The following is a 15,370-nucleotide window of genomic DNA, read 5'->3' as shown; positions in this document are numbered from 1 at the left end:
TCTGCCATTCATAACAACCCGTCTGATTCTCCTACTCAATGCAGGAGAAATTGGGGGGGGGGCTTCCAATGCATTTTGCTTTTCCATAATTCTCAGTGTTCTTTAGAAAGTTACAAATAACAGTTTTACTGCGATTTACCTTAGCTGCTATCGCTCGCCGTGAAAAACCTTGTTTATGGAATCTTAGAATTCGAGAGCGCTCAACTTCGGTTAGTTTTCTTGCTTTAGGTATGGTAAAACTTTTACACAGGAATTGCTAATCTCTAACTAAACTAAAACATTAGAATTACCATGAATCTAACAATTTATACCCTTGATCTTATAATTTTGATCATGTGTAAAAAGCCTAATTTAATAAAAATGCAAATTTTGAAATAAAATTTTTGGAATGTAGCTTTTTGTTTCCATAACATTTTAGATTGTAGTATTACATTTAATTGTTTTTGGAATTAATTTTTGGTAGATTTTTTTTTTTAGGAGTTCTGCCTACTTGGCTATTTTTTTTTTTTTTTTTTTTTTTTGCGATCGCACCGGTATTCGCTGCTATTTTTATTGAAACAAAAGTTGCAATGATTTATTTTTAATTATTTATGGGGGAGGGGTCTTTCCAGTGCTCAATATCTGGAGAATAGTTTCTTCTCTTTGTATCCCTTCTGCCGAAATATCTGGTGGAGAGGGTATCACATAATTCTTTTTGGAATTGTCGTGGGGGTATCCATGTTGCCCATGATTGTAGTATTAGTAACCTTAAGTCAAAAGAGTTTAAAATCTATCCTTAAAAAAAAGTTTTGGTCTTAAATTTTTGATCAGCAGTGTATACATATATATATATATATGTTTGTGTGTGTGTTTGTGTGTGTGTATGTGTGTGTGTAAGATAGAGAGAGATGCGTATAGTTACATGTACATGTGCATGTTTTCTCTCAATTCATAGCGCAGTGCATAAGTTCCCTGTGCGCATCTCATCACCAATTCTATATGACACCCCTTATGGTGGCAGGTTGGAATGGAAATTGCCCGGAGGTAATCGGCTAAGCGCACACCTAAAAGACAAGCAGAAGATCCGGCATCGTAAACGTTGGAGTCAGGTGCGTGTGTTTTATTCTTTATCTCAAACAAAATGATTGCTTCAAGTTCATCCTCAACAGACTTCGAAGGAATATCATAAAACTTCGTAGAAACTCAACTAAATATAAATTACATATAGAGATTATATTCTTTACGTGAAACGTACTTTAATAACAGATTCAAGCAAGAGGATCTTGGATTACTAAATTTTCCCTGGCACCGTCAGAACACAGATCCTACTAGTATGTAACACCTTATATTCATTATTTTTTACATTATTGCTTTTTTAGCTCAGAGAGATGAACAACCCTGTTTTACACAGTTCCTTGATTAAAAAGGTAGCATCTGTTAGCCACCTTCTGATATTTGGGGGGGGGGGTAGAAATTATTATTTCACTTGTCGACATATTTCTGAACGCGTTAGTCATCCATCCAAGCAAGATTTTATTCATTATAAATCATCGTTGGTGTATGATTACGATTTCCTGCTAATTTCAGAGTCGTGTGAGAAGTAGTTTGAGAGTGCATCGTTAAACATTTTCACGTAGACACACATACATACATCTAAATTTTTATATATATAGATTATAATTTTCTCCTTTTACATTTTCTCCCACTTATCATTATCTAACTTTATCATTATTTTATTATTACAGTTTTATAAATGTAAAGAGGCTTTATATATATATATATATATATATATATATATATATATATATATATATATATATATGTAAAGAGGCTTTATATATATATATATATATATATATATATATATATATATATATGTAAAGAGGCTTTATATATATATATATATATATATATATATATATATATATATATATATGTAAAGAGGCTTTATATATATATATATATATATATATATATATATATATATATATATATATATGTAAAGAGGCTTTATATATATATATATATATATATATATATATATATATATATATATATGTAAAGAGGCTTTATATATATATATATATATATATATATATTTATATATATATATATATATATATATATATATATATATATATATATATATATATATATATACTCCTGAGCAAAGCCTGTAAATGACAAAGTTCTCTCTGATTCTCTCTCCTCTGATCTCGAGCGCGTGGTTCAGTGGGGGAAGACGTGGCTGGTTACCTTTTAATGCATCCAAAACCAAACTCCTATCCTTACATCATCAACGCTCTGATCCCCATCTGGCATCAATTGGGATGGATGGCTCTCGTCTGGGTGACGCCCCGTGTTTTGACAAGCTTCTGAGTTTGACCTTTACTCCTGATCTGTAATGGAACACGTACATCAAGTCTGTTGCCATGGTCGCTGGAAAGATGGTGGGATCCTTCTACCGCTCCAGAAGATATCTCACTACTGATGCAATTCTTTATCTATATAAAAGCCAAGTACGTCCAAGGATGGAATACTGCTGCCATATCTGGGCAGGAGCTGCTAAATGCAACCTATCCTGCCGTGGCAGAGTACAAAATCGACTTCGTGGCTTAGTGGGGGATGCCCTTTTCTCTACCCTGCAACCTCTCTCCCACAGAAGAGACGTTGCGAGCCTATCCTTGTGTTATCGTTATGTCTATGGCAGGTGCTCGTCTGAACTCCAATCTCTGGTCCCCCCCCCCTCGCCAATCCTTCACGAAAAACACCCGTCTAGCTGAATCCACTGTGAAAAATTCCCCCACTCTTTATCTGTGCCTAAATCAAAACGTGGATTCCATGAACAAAGCTTCTTTATTAGAACTGCACGCCTGTGGAACTCTGTTCCGTCTGCCTGCTTCCCACCTGACTACAACTTGGATGCCTTCAAGTCCAACGTTAACAAATTCCTAATGAACTGCCCCCTTAAGTAAACACTTCATCAAATCTCCACATACTGTACTTGCAATAACCCTTATCCCTGAGTGGCTTCCGGGCATTGATAAGTGGTGACCACCATGTAAATATATATATATATATATATATATATATATATATATATATATACTCCTGAGCAAAAACAATGGCTCAAGAGTGAAAAAAATAAGAAATCGATTTTTCAATATTTTTCTGTGAATTTTTGTTAATTTTAACTGAAAATTTCTATTTTGCCGATTATCATTATTATATCATATAATAATAAGTGGAAAAATTAACCCTAAAAATGGTAAGACCGCATCTTGGCGAAGACATAAAAAACCGAATTGCAAGATTAAGGCAGTCCAAAATGACTTACAAGCAGATTTTTGATATTTAAAGAAAAGAAAATGTGAAAACATCTTTCTGTAGTGAAGCAAATTGGTCAAAGGTTCGAAGTCGAAAGCTTGGTAAAAGGGAAATCTGGATCTGGTCTTTGAAGGACGACTACAGGCTTAAATTAACTGTTTTGAAGGATCGAAAGAAAAGTTATGTTGACCATAGCAAATAATTCAAAACAGGGGCTGGAAATTCTTTTTCTAGATATATAATATCTAGACGAATGAAAGAAATGGGATTTTCCTCTAAAAATTGTGCAAAGAAGTCATTTTTATCTAAGAGGAATATCAATGATAAACTTTCAAATTGCAGAAGGGCTATGCTACTAAATAATGACTATTTTCATTGTGTTCCTGTTGTATTTGGGTTTCATTAATGTCCTAAAGTTACATATAAATAACAATTTTCTCTTGTGCGAACTTTCTTTTTGCCTCCTCAATTTGAAGTTATTTTTTTAAATTGAAGTGAACACTAGAATATTTCAATTAAAGTCAAATATGAACAGGTAAAATTATAAAAGAATAAATGGCCAATCAAATGAGGTATAGTTTGTTTAAACAGTTACATTGAATTTAGCTTAAATTTGCAGTTTTTGAAAAAATGACAAGTGCGGACTTTCTCTTTATATACAATTTTATACAGCTGAACAGATTTTCTTTACAATTTACACAACTTTAGTGTATAAGTCTGGGAGTGATCTTAGTTAAGTTTTGTCTCCGAATACCCCCGATAATTACCGATAATCGAAACCGTTATTTTAATTTATCTATCATTTCTATGTCGTCGCTTAGTCACAATGATAGAAAAACGGGCCGTGAAAATTCTACTGTGGATAAGTTGATAGCGTGTTTTTTTATTGGGAGGGGGGTTCTTTGCACGACGTAATCTGTAGGTTCAAACTCCGCACGTACATTTCTTAATTTTTTTTTTTTCATTAACTGCAAAGAATTTTATAAGACTTGAAAATTTACGTTTTTTTTTTTTGCTTGATTATTTTTTTTTCTGTTTTGTTTTTGGTTTTTTTTTGGGGGGGGTCTTTTTGTTTTTTGTTTTTTGCATGACGTGGTCTGTAGGTTCAAACCCCGCACGTAAATTTCTTAATGCTTTTTTTTTTTCGTAAACCGGAAAAAAGTTTATATAAAATAATTTTATAAAAGAAACAGTAGGTTCTCTACAGTGCAATGTAGAATAACATATATTTCGGACTAAGTTACTTCATGGGGGCATTTTAAGCTTCCTCCCGGACGATTTCACGGATTTCGATGACAATAAAAATATAGGAGTGTGAAATATTCGTTGATCATCATTCAATCCCGGTCAACATCAGGTCTCCCTGCTAATAGATTATAATTTTCTTCTTTTACATCTTCTCTTATGTGTTTATTATTAATGCCATTATCTAAAAATTATAATTATTTTATTATTACGTTTTCATAAAATTAAAGAGGCTTATTGTTTTCCCATTCAGTTCACATATGTATTTGTAGTATGTACGGACATACGTACGAAATATGATGTGCAGAGAAATAAGAGGCATTCTTTCTCTAAATGTTAAAAATAAATATTAGAGGGTGGGAGATGATAAAACACCTGACATATAGGAAACTCTGTCTCTCTACGGCAGTTGTCTAGTGATGTTTTCAAAAAACAAAAGCAATTTGTTCAAGTTTGTCAGCATGATGATTTGGTTTGATTGTTTTATGGCATATCAACCCTTTTTGGTTTATTTAATGCTGAATCCAGTTATTTTGGAAATAGTAGTCATGTTACATTCAGTTTTGTTTGTTTTTTTTGTATGTTTTTATCTTTAAGCTCTTTGTATTTTTAATCACTAGTTTGTAGTGTTTGGTTTGGTTGTTTCATGGCATATCAACGCTTTTCAGTTGTTTTGTAGAAGGTTTTTATTCTTAAAGCTCTTTATACCTTAAAATCGTTAGTTTGTAGTGTTTGGTTTGGTTTGGTTTGGTTGTTTTAGAGTGGATTTTATCGTTTCGTTTTCGTTCCCTGACCTGCAGAACATGAATGAGTTTTGCAATGGGAGAGGGGAAAGGGTTGCAGTATTAAACCTTGGTACATTTTAAGTTAAGAAACCAGTCAGGAAGTGGGGGAGATAGAAAGAGAAAGGAGAAATGAGAAGAAGGAAAGGGGGAAAAGGGGGGTTATTGATTTTGTTTTTTAGTTTTGCAGAACATAATTAAGTTTTGCAAAAGGAAGTAAAAAAACAAAAGCATCAATTTTAAGTGCATTCTGTATCAAGAAGCCAATATCTTCAGACAGCCTGATCTGGTAGCACCCGGGGAGGGGGGGAGGACATGAAATACAAACAAATATAAAATCATATAGTAAATTTTCTAATAGACTGACCAGTGAATACGGTTATCAAACATTGTAGTGTTGGCAAGTTCCCAAAAGGAGATAAATTCTTTTATTCAATTTGTGGAAACGGAAGTCTGGTGCAACTCGATTTTTCTGTAGTACTTGTAGTACTATTCTTCAAGCTCTTTGTATCTTCAATCGTTAGTTTGTAGGGTTTGGTTTGGTTGTTTTATAGTGGATTTTATCGTTTTTGTTCCCTGATCTGCAGAACATGAATGAGTTTTGCAATGGGAGAGGGAAAAGGGTTACAGTATTAATGTTTGGTGCATTTTAAGTCAGGAAACCAGTCAGAAAGTGTGGGAGATAGAAAGATAAAGTGGAAATGGGAAGAATGAAAAGGTGGGTTGTTGTTTTTGGTTTTGTAGATTATAATTAAGTTTTGCAAAAAAAAGTGAAAAAAAAAAGCATCAATGTTAGGTGCCTTTCGTCTCAGGAAGCCAATATCTTCAGACGGCCTCATCTGGTAGCGGCAGTTGTCAGCATGAGCCAGTGCGAAATAAGTAAGGCTCAGAAAACGGTCATGAGAGTGATGGTCTCTCCAGCTATCAATGATTCAACGCTAAAAGCAAGGTTGGATTGAGTATCAATCGTTATCTTATATTTCTCAGATGGTGTTGTCCTTGTCGCTTAGTTACTGATAAAACCTTTCGTAAAGGCTTGTAAGGATGCTGTGCGTACGATTATCACAAAGAAAAAGGAAGTTATCCATCAAGCTCCTCCTACAGAAAAAAAGATCAAAGGCGTCAGGGAAACTCATGTTCACCAATTTCCCACTGGTAAAACTTCAAAAGTATTTATCTAAGCTAGAAGGGGGGCTTGGTGTACTCTGGTCGTAAAATACGCTTAAATATGATATTTTAAAATTTATGCAGATTTCGTATATATTATTATAGTCAATTTTCTATCGATTCTTATATATTATAGCATTGTGATTTCCAAAATAATAAATATGACTTGGGTGCATCAGCTTGACTTTTTTTCTTTTTTTTTTTTTTTTTTTTTACAAAGGCATCACCACATTATCAAGGCCCAGAGGCCACTCAAGGATAAGGGTTAAAGAGTGTACAGTAGAAATTGGTCAATATAGTAATCATTAGTAATGAAAATTTGGTAAATTTAATAACTTATATGGAACAGCTCATCAAGAACTTATTTACTTTAGACTTGAACACAACCATATTGTAGTCAGCCGGAAAGCAGGAAAACGGAAGACAATTCCACAGGCGTGCAGTTCTAAGAAAGAAGCTTTGTTCATGGAATCTACGTTTAGGTTTAGGCACAGATAAAGAGTGGGGGAAATTATTGATAGTGTTTACAGCTAGACGAGTGTTTCTTGTGAAAGTTTGGCGAGGGAGGACCATAGATTGAAGCTCAGTTGAACACTTTCCATGAAAATAACGATACATCAGAGACAAACTCGCAACATCTCTTCTGTGAGATAGAGGTTGCAAGGAGGAGAAAAGGACATCTCCTACGAGGCTACGAAGTCTATTTTGAACTCTATCAAGGGAGGACAAGTCCTTTCTAGCAGCTCCTGCCCAGATGTGGCAACAGTATTCCATCCTTGGACGTACCTGGCTCTTATATAGGTAGAGAATAGCATCAGCAGTGAGATATCTACTGGATCGATAGAAAGATCCCACCATTTTTCCAGCGGCCTTGGCAACAGATTTGATATACGTGTTCCATTTAAGATCAGGAGTAATGGTCAAGCCCAGAAGCTTGTCAAAACTTGAGGCCTCCTGAAGACGAGAGCCATTCATTTCAATTGATGCCAAATGTGGATTAGAATGTTGATGATGTAAAGAGAGAAGCTTGGTTTTAGATGCATTAAAAGTAACCAGCCACTTCTTTCCCCATTGTACTACGTGCTCAAGATCAGAGGAGAGAGAATTGGAGAGAACTTGGTCGTTTACTGTCTTAGATGTGGTACCATAAATGGTAGTGTCGTCAGCATAAATGTCTACAAATGATGTAAGGATATGATTTGGAAGATCATTAATGTAGATCAGGAAAAGAGTTGGGCCCAGGATGGATCCCTGAGGGACACCGGCATTAATACTGTGAGCTTCTGATTTTTGCCCCTCAACTACTACTCTTAAGAACCTATCAGAAAGAAATGATTTAATAATTGAGAAGACTTTTCCAGCTATACCATAGCTAGCGATCTTATGAAGTAAACCTTTATGTCATACCCTATCAAAGGCCTTAGATATGTCAAGAGCAATTGCCCTAGAAAGATTGCCACCGTCGAGAGATTTGCTAATCCTATGCGATATAACTGTAAGGACATCTCAATTTCCAAACTTGAAACCGAAACAAACTTATGAAGAATATATATATATATATATATATATATATATATATATATATATATATATATATTGAGTTCTTTCAGCTATAATCGAAACCGAAACCAAAACTTATGAAAAATTCTTGGTAAAATTATTTATTAAAAAAAATGGATGACTCGAGTGCCATCAGCTATAATTGAAACCGAAACCGAAACTTATGAAGTATTCTTGGAAAAATTATTTATTACAAGAAATGGAAGGTCATAACAATTAATCGGCAGTCACTCGGAAGAAAAAAAGATGTAAGCGTGGCACATAAATTACACACACAGACAATCGTATTAATATATAGATTATGTTAGTATCATCGAATAATAGGTTTAAGAAAGTATGTATTACAGAAAACCTTCAAGCGTTTAAAAATAAAACAACTGTTAATAAGCATAAAATACAAGATGGAAAACTTTGCAATCGTTAGATAAAGCGGGAAAGTCTTGTGAAATATGAGTGTTTTGTTTTTGTTTTTTGTTTTTGTTTTTGTTTTTTGTTTTTGTTTTTGTTTTTGTTTTTGTTTTTTGTTTTTGTTTTTTGTTTTTGTTTTTGTTTTTGTTTTTTGTTTTTGTTTTTGTTTTTGTTTTTTGTTTTTGTTTTTTGTTTTTTGTTTTTGTTTTTGTTTTTGTTTTTGGTTTTTGTTTTTTGTTTTTTGTTTTTGTTTTTGTTTTTTGTTTTTGTTTTTTGTTTTTATTTTTGTTTTTTGTTTTTTGTTTTTTGTTTTTGTTTTTGTTTTTTGTTTTTGTTTTTGTTTTTGTTTTTTGTTTTTGTTTTTGTTTTTGTTTTGTTTTTGTTTTTTGTTTTTGTTTTTTGTTTTTTGTTTTTGTTTTTGTTTTTTTTTTGTTTTTTTTGTTTTTTTGTTTTTTGGTTTGGTTTTTTGTTTTTGTTTGTGTACTATATTAAACAACCATACATTTCCATTCTCCTTATATATGAATAGCATATGAAACTATTCTTTTTGCCAGGTGATGTACATGTACTATTTACTTGGTTATCGTCTCATCAATCAGCCAATGAATGCACGTCGCAAGCAGACAATAGCTGACCATACCTTCCTTCTGGCACTAGATGGCGACGTCGACTTCAAACCTGCAGCGCTGCAGCTTCTTGTCGACCGGATGAAAAAGAGTGATAAAGTGGCCGCCGCTTGCGGAAGGATACATCCAAAAGGTTCAGGTGAGATGCAAGTGATTATTCATCAATCAGCTTACGGCAAATAGTGAAAGTATATATCAAAATAGTAACACTGACGATACTTGCTTCCAAACGCACTGGAGAAGGTGGCCTGAATTTTATCATTTTCACTCTTTAAATGTGGGAAAATATTCACAGACAATATTACTATCTACTTTATTTATTTATATTTCTACGGATAGCTGGAATATAATGTATATCTACATTATATATATATATATATATATATATATATATATATATACACATACACACATTATGTAGATATATATAATATATATATATAAATATATATGTATATATATATAAAGATATATATATATATATTTGGAAATTGAGATTCTCTCTCTCTCTCTCTCTCTCTCTCTCTACATATATATATATATATGTGTGTGTGTGTGTGTGTGTGTGTGTATGTATGTATGTATATGTATAGGATCTTTAGTTTCCCACACTCTTTATTGTGCCAGACCTAAACGTAGATTTCATGAGCAGAGCTTCTTTTTTAGAAATGCACGCCAGTGGAACTCTCTTCCTTTGATCTGCTTCCCAGGTGACTACAATTTGATTGTCTCCAAGTGCAATGTAAACAAGTTCTTGATGAACCGTACCCTTATATAATCCAACTTACAAAAATCCCAATACCTATATTAAAAACGCTATAATCACATTGACTAATGTACACCCATTAACTCTTATCCTTGAGTGGCCTCCGGGCCTTGATAATAATTATTTTTTTTACTATAATAATTAAATACCTACAGACACTAGTGTTTCATCCTTTCGGGATTCTTCAGTGCAGGGTGTCACGATTACTACCAGTCGAACGATTCGAACTCCGCGACACGAGACATCTCTGGCTCGATTAGCGGAGGCCGTATCCATTCGGCTACTATTAACCGTGTGAAATAGCGTTGAATTTTAAACATTTTAATTTAAATGTTCATTACGTCAGACAGACAGTGATCAAATCGTTATACGATGATCTACGCATAAGAGCTAAATTGACCGACTTTTAATTCAACGGAAAGTGCTCAACGATAAGAAACGAATTTCTTAAAGGGGCTGTCATAATTATTTTTTTTACTATAATAATTAAATACCTACAGACACTAGTGTTTCATCCTTTCGGGATTCTTCAGTGCAGGGTGTCACGATTACTACCAGTCGAACGATTCGAACCCCGCGACACAAGACATCTCTGGCTCGATTAGCGGAGGCCGTATGAACTACTTCATTTACTCACATAAACCTAATATACGAAAGTATAGATTTATGCGTAAACTTTAAGTATTTACTTCAAAAGTGCTCAATACGTAGGTAGAGCTAGTTAGTAATTTAGTAATCTCTGTCTCCCTCTCTCTCTCTCTCTCTCTCTCTCTCTCTCTCCTCTCTCTCTCTCTCTCTCTCTATATATATATATATATAGTAATCTCTGTCTCCCCCCCTCTCTCTCTCTCTCTCTCTCTCTCTCTATATATATATATATATATATATATATATATATATATATATATATATAAATAGTAACTTATAAAATATATATGGCGATTAAACTACACTGAATATTCTGCGTTTCATCCACTATAGGATTCGTCAGGCTTATGCGCCTTACGAATCCTATACAAGCCTGACGAATCCTATAGTGGATGAAACGCAGAATATTCAGTGTAGCTTAATCGCCATATATATTTTATAAATTACTATATATATATATATATATATATATATATATAGAGAGAGAGAGAGAAAGGAGAGAAAGGGAGACAGAGAGACAGAGAGAGAATCTAAATACCCTTTGTGCATTGGTGGCTTTATATGCAAAATTTCTAACACTCCCCACATCTGTCAGAGATAAATTTGCAATTGATTTCTCAATGGCAATGACTCCTGTTCATCATAAGAATTTTAGTAGCCATAAGCCTCTTCTTTTCTTCCAGTGGAGTTCTGGTTAGTTGTGTGTGTGTGTGTGTGTGTGTGTGTGTGTGTGTCTCTCTCTCTCTCTCTCTCTCTTTCTCTCTCTCTCTCTCTCTCTCTCTCTCTCTCTCTCTCGTCGATCCTTCTGAAACCTTTTCGACTCTTTAGTGTGGTGCCACCATAGTTTATTAATTTACTTGGGATATGGGGTAATTAACTTAACATTTTGCAGTTTCGGTTTTCTTGGTTTCCCGTGGTCGTATTCTGTTTTTTTTTTTTTGTTTGTTTGTTTTTTTTGTTTGTTTGTTTTTTTTGCGCTATTAAAGTTACTGGTTAGTGTTCGAAGTTTATCTTAGTTAGTTTCTGCATTCTAGAATTTTCCTTACGGTTTCAGCCGTTTTTATTGTTGATATCTGTTGTATCTTCACAGCTTCCCCCTGATTCCAATTTCTTCCATTCTTTTTCAAAGTGTTTGAGGTTCGTTCCTACTGCTTCTCTCGATTATTGATGTATTCTATAATTATTATTTTCATTGCAGGTCCCATCTTATGGTACCAAAAGTTTGAATACGCTATAAGCCATTGGCTCCAAAAATCAACGGAACATATGATCGGCTGCGTGCTTTGCAGCCCCGGATGTTTCAGTCTTTTCCGGGGATCCGCATTAATGGACGATAACGTTATGCGCAAATATGCCATTCCACCAACAGAAGCCCGACATTATGTACAGTATGACCAAGGTACGTTCATATATATATATATATATATATATATATATATATATATATATATATATATATATATATATATATATATATAGTGGAAATTGTAATTAATAAAAACTGAAGAAAGTGCTCAATACTGTTGTAGAGCAAATATGCATTTTATTTTTTATTACCGTATCTTTCTGTTAAGTTACATTATTGTTTCAGCTACCCGGTCGTTTTTGGGCTGTCTGTAGCTTCCTCAGACTTTTACAGTAAAAGTCTGAGGAAGCTATAGACAGCTAAAAAAAACGGCCGGGTAGCTGAAACAATAATGTAACTTAACAGAAAGATACGGTAATAAAAAATAAAACGTAAATATATATATATATATATATATATATATATATATATATAAGAGGGTAAATCAAAAATTATCCGCACATTGCTCTATAGCGCACTCTAGTTTTAACTTTTTCACAATTTTTAACACGCGTTTACTATTGTGTCACGTGATCACGATCACCTAATTTAATTGTCCGCTCGATACTTTCGTTGGTTAGTAGTTTTCTAGCACGGTAGAGAGCCCACCTTCCTTGCTTATTTCTAAAAGGTTAAAAAGATTGCCAAAAATAGGCTCTAGGTAATGAATGTTCCCCTTTGATGTGCGACCTTAGGGGCAAATGTAACATAGCGCACTACACAATTCAGGCGATTACATTTTCAACAAGCCTTCATTTCTTAATAATCGCTAAGATTTAGAACATATACATATATATATATATCCATTGCAATTTTATAAGTTATCTATATATATATATATATATATATATATATATATATATATATATATATATATATTGGTTGTTGGAGAGCTATTGGCTACACATTAGCAAACGTGTTTCAATGACCCCCCTAGCAGGGAAAATTACCTCATCAAGCCAAAAACCTGGATGGTTTTTGGCCTGATGAGGTGATTTTCCCTGCTAGGGGGCATTGAAACACGTTTGCTAATGTGTAGCCAATAGCTCTCCAACAATCAATATATTGCTCTGTGTCATGCATTGAGCACTCTTTGGAATGACATATTGTGTTGTTGTTATGAGTTACTGAAATATTCTACCAACAGTATAATAATATATTTATATATATATATATATATATATATATATATATATATATATATATATATATATATATATAAGCTATAAGTTATATAAATAAGCTACGTATTATATGCGTTTGAAGCCAAAACAGCGCCGTGTTACAAAATAAACAGATATTTTTTTTTTTTAAATTCATGTTAAAGTCATAAATATATTTCGAAGGAAAACTTCATGTTCAGTATGTCTTTTTTTGTCATGTTGTTGTTGGAGCAGAGAATTAGCCGGGTGTTTTAACGATAGTTTTTTTAAGTCTCGGAACGGTGCGTTTGGTCACGCGAGATTCACGTTGAAATTTTGTTCCTTAGAAGCGCTTATTGAATTTGAATTAAATAAGATGCGTATTATATACGTTTGAAGCCAAAACAACGCAGTGTTACAAAATAAATAGATATTTATTTTGTTTGAAATTTATATTAAAGTTCCATTGCAATTTTATAAGTTATATATATTTATATATATATATATATATATAAATATATATATATATATATATGATTATCAAATTGCAATGGATATATATATATCCATTGCAATTTTATAAGTTATATATATATATATATATACATATATATAAGTCACTTTGTGTGTGTGACAGAGAGAGAGAGAGAGATAGAGAGAGAGAGAGAGAGAGAGAGAGAGAGAGAGAGAGCATTTCTTTCTTAGTGATAAAAGAATCTTTACAGAGGAATATTTTAGGTTGCACTCAAGAAATATCAGGAAATAATTTCTTCGTAGACAAAAAACCGAGTTCTTCACATCTGGAAAAATTGCTCAGTGGTACCGCATTCGACAACAGATCGAATGATCCCGTGTTCAATCCGGGTGTACCTCACCAATTTTATTTTTTTCTTATTAATGAATTCAATTTACCATTTAAAATCATGCCAGATCATTTCTGCGTATTTTAAAACTAAACATTAATTAGAAGTGAATTTCCAGGGCCTTCATTGTCAAGCCCAAATATCAGCTGACGTGATATTGTAAAAAAACACGGACGGAATTTGATAAACTGCATTATCATTGTCGTATATTTTCTACTTTTCCTTTTCTTTTTTTTCTCGAATTAGTCGACCGGACAAATTATTCCTCGTAATATATAATAATCAATAGAGGATTGATTCTATAGAAATACATACGCAATTTGCATAAATTAAAAGAAAATATCATGTTTAAGCGAATTGTACGACTGGGAAACGCCGGGCGCCCAGCTAGTATATATATATATATATATATATATATATATATATTTATATATATATATATATATATATATATATATATATGGATTTCTGCCTTTGGATCATTATGGACCATCTTCTTCCAATTACGGGATTTTTGGATTTTACTTGTGCAAATGGAAATTCAATAAACTTTCTTGAAGTTATATACTTGGATTTTACCGTCACTGGATTATTTATCTTCCACCAGACTATCCATTCATGTGTAATCACCTTTTTCTTCACCATATTCCCTCTTCTTCACTTTTTTGTTTTCAAGTAAGATCTTTGACTTAATGTTGTTTCATCAAATACTTTTGCATGCACAATTGAATCCCGCATTTTGCTAATTCCTACACTCTGATGAGAAGGAAAGTATGTCTTCGAAACTCCGCGGATTAAGGACTATCCACTTATCTAGTGTTTCCTTTTCAGATTAAATATGTTTTTAACTCATTTCAAAGTGTTTTAAACATGTTTTATTAACTGTTTGCTCGTATATATATATATATATATATATATATATATATATATATATATATATATTAAAAGGAAAATCCGAAATATAGTAGCGTATTTATATTTTGTATTTTGTGTACAGAAAGTTGTTAGATGAGAAAAATCAGTGGTACCGTCGGTTTCAAGCCTGATAATTAGGACCGTTTTAGATATTCATATCAAGCTCTCTTCAGCCAATACTCATCTCTGATGCCAATGACTTGTCTCATCTAACAACTTTCTGTACACAAAATACAAAATATAAATACGCTCTTATTTTTCGGATTTTCCTTTTACTTGAGCACTCTACTGGATTTCTTTTTCCCAAAAAACAAACGATATATATATATATATATATATATATATATATATATATATATATATATATATATATATATATATATATATATATATATATATATACTGGTAGCCAAATTGGTTTCTTATGTAACGAAACCAACCACATAATTGATCCCAAACGATAACTAAGTACTCTAACTAGAGGACTTTAGAAACGGAACATACCACCAATATAGGCAAGTACATGTTATTATGTTGGCATGTATATTGTCTGGAAAACCTGTATCTGTAATGAAACATGTAAACCTATAAAATATA

General features: G+C 32.8%; 1 protein-coding gene across 1 annotated transcript in view; it reads left to right on the top strand.

The window, feature by feature from the left end:
* Positions 1-15,370, top strand: part of LOC145286386 (chitin synthase chs-2-like) — a 74,625-nt gene that overhangs the window by 48,571 nt on the left and 10,684 nt on the right. The window contains exons 10-12 of the mRNA XM_080135314.1: positions 935-1,088; positions 9,023-9,233; positions 11,707-11,907. Of these exons, the coding sequence (XP_079991440.1) occupies positions 935-1,088; positions 9,023-9,233; positions 11,707-11,907 (566 nt within the window). The remainder of the gene's footprint in view (positions 1-934; positions 1,089-9,022; positions 9,234-11,706; positions 11,908-15,370) is intronic.

The sequence above is a fragment of the Euprymna scolopes genome, chromosome 10 (assembly GCF_053919585.1).
Source record: "Euprymna scolopes isolate OS-2025 chromosome 10, ASM5391958v1, whole genome shotgun sequence".
Taxonomy (NCBI): Eukaryota; Metazoa; Mollusca; class Cephalopoda; order Sepiida; family Sepiolidae; genus Euprymna; species Euprymna scolopes.
The sequence above is the reverse complement of the archived record's forward strand: the minus strand, read 5'-3'. Positions and strand labels throughout refer to the sequence as shown.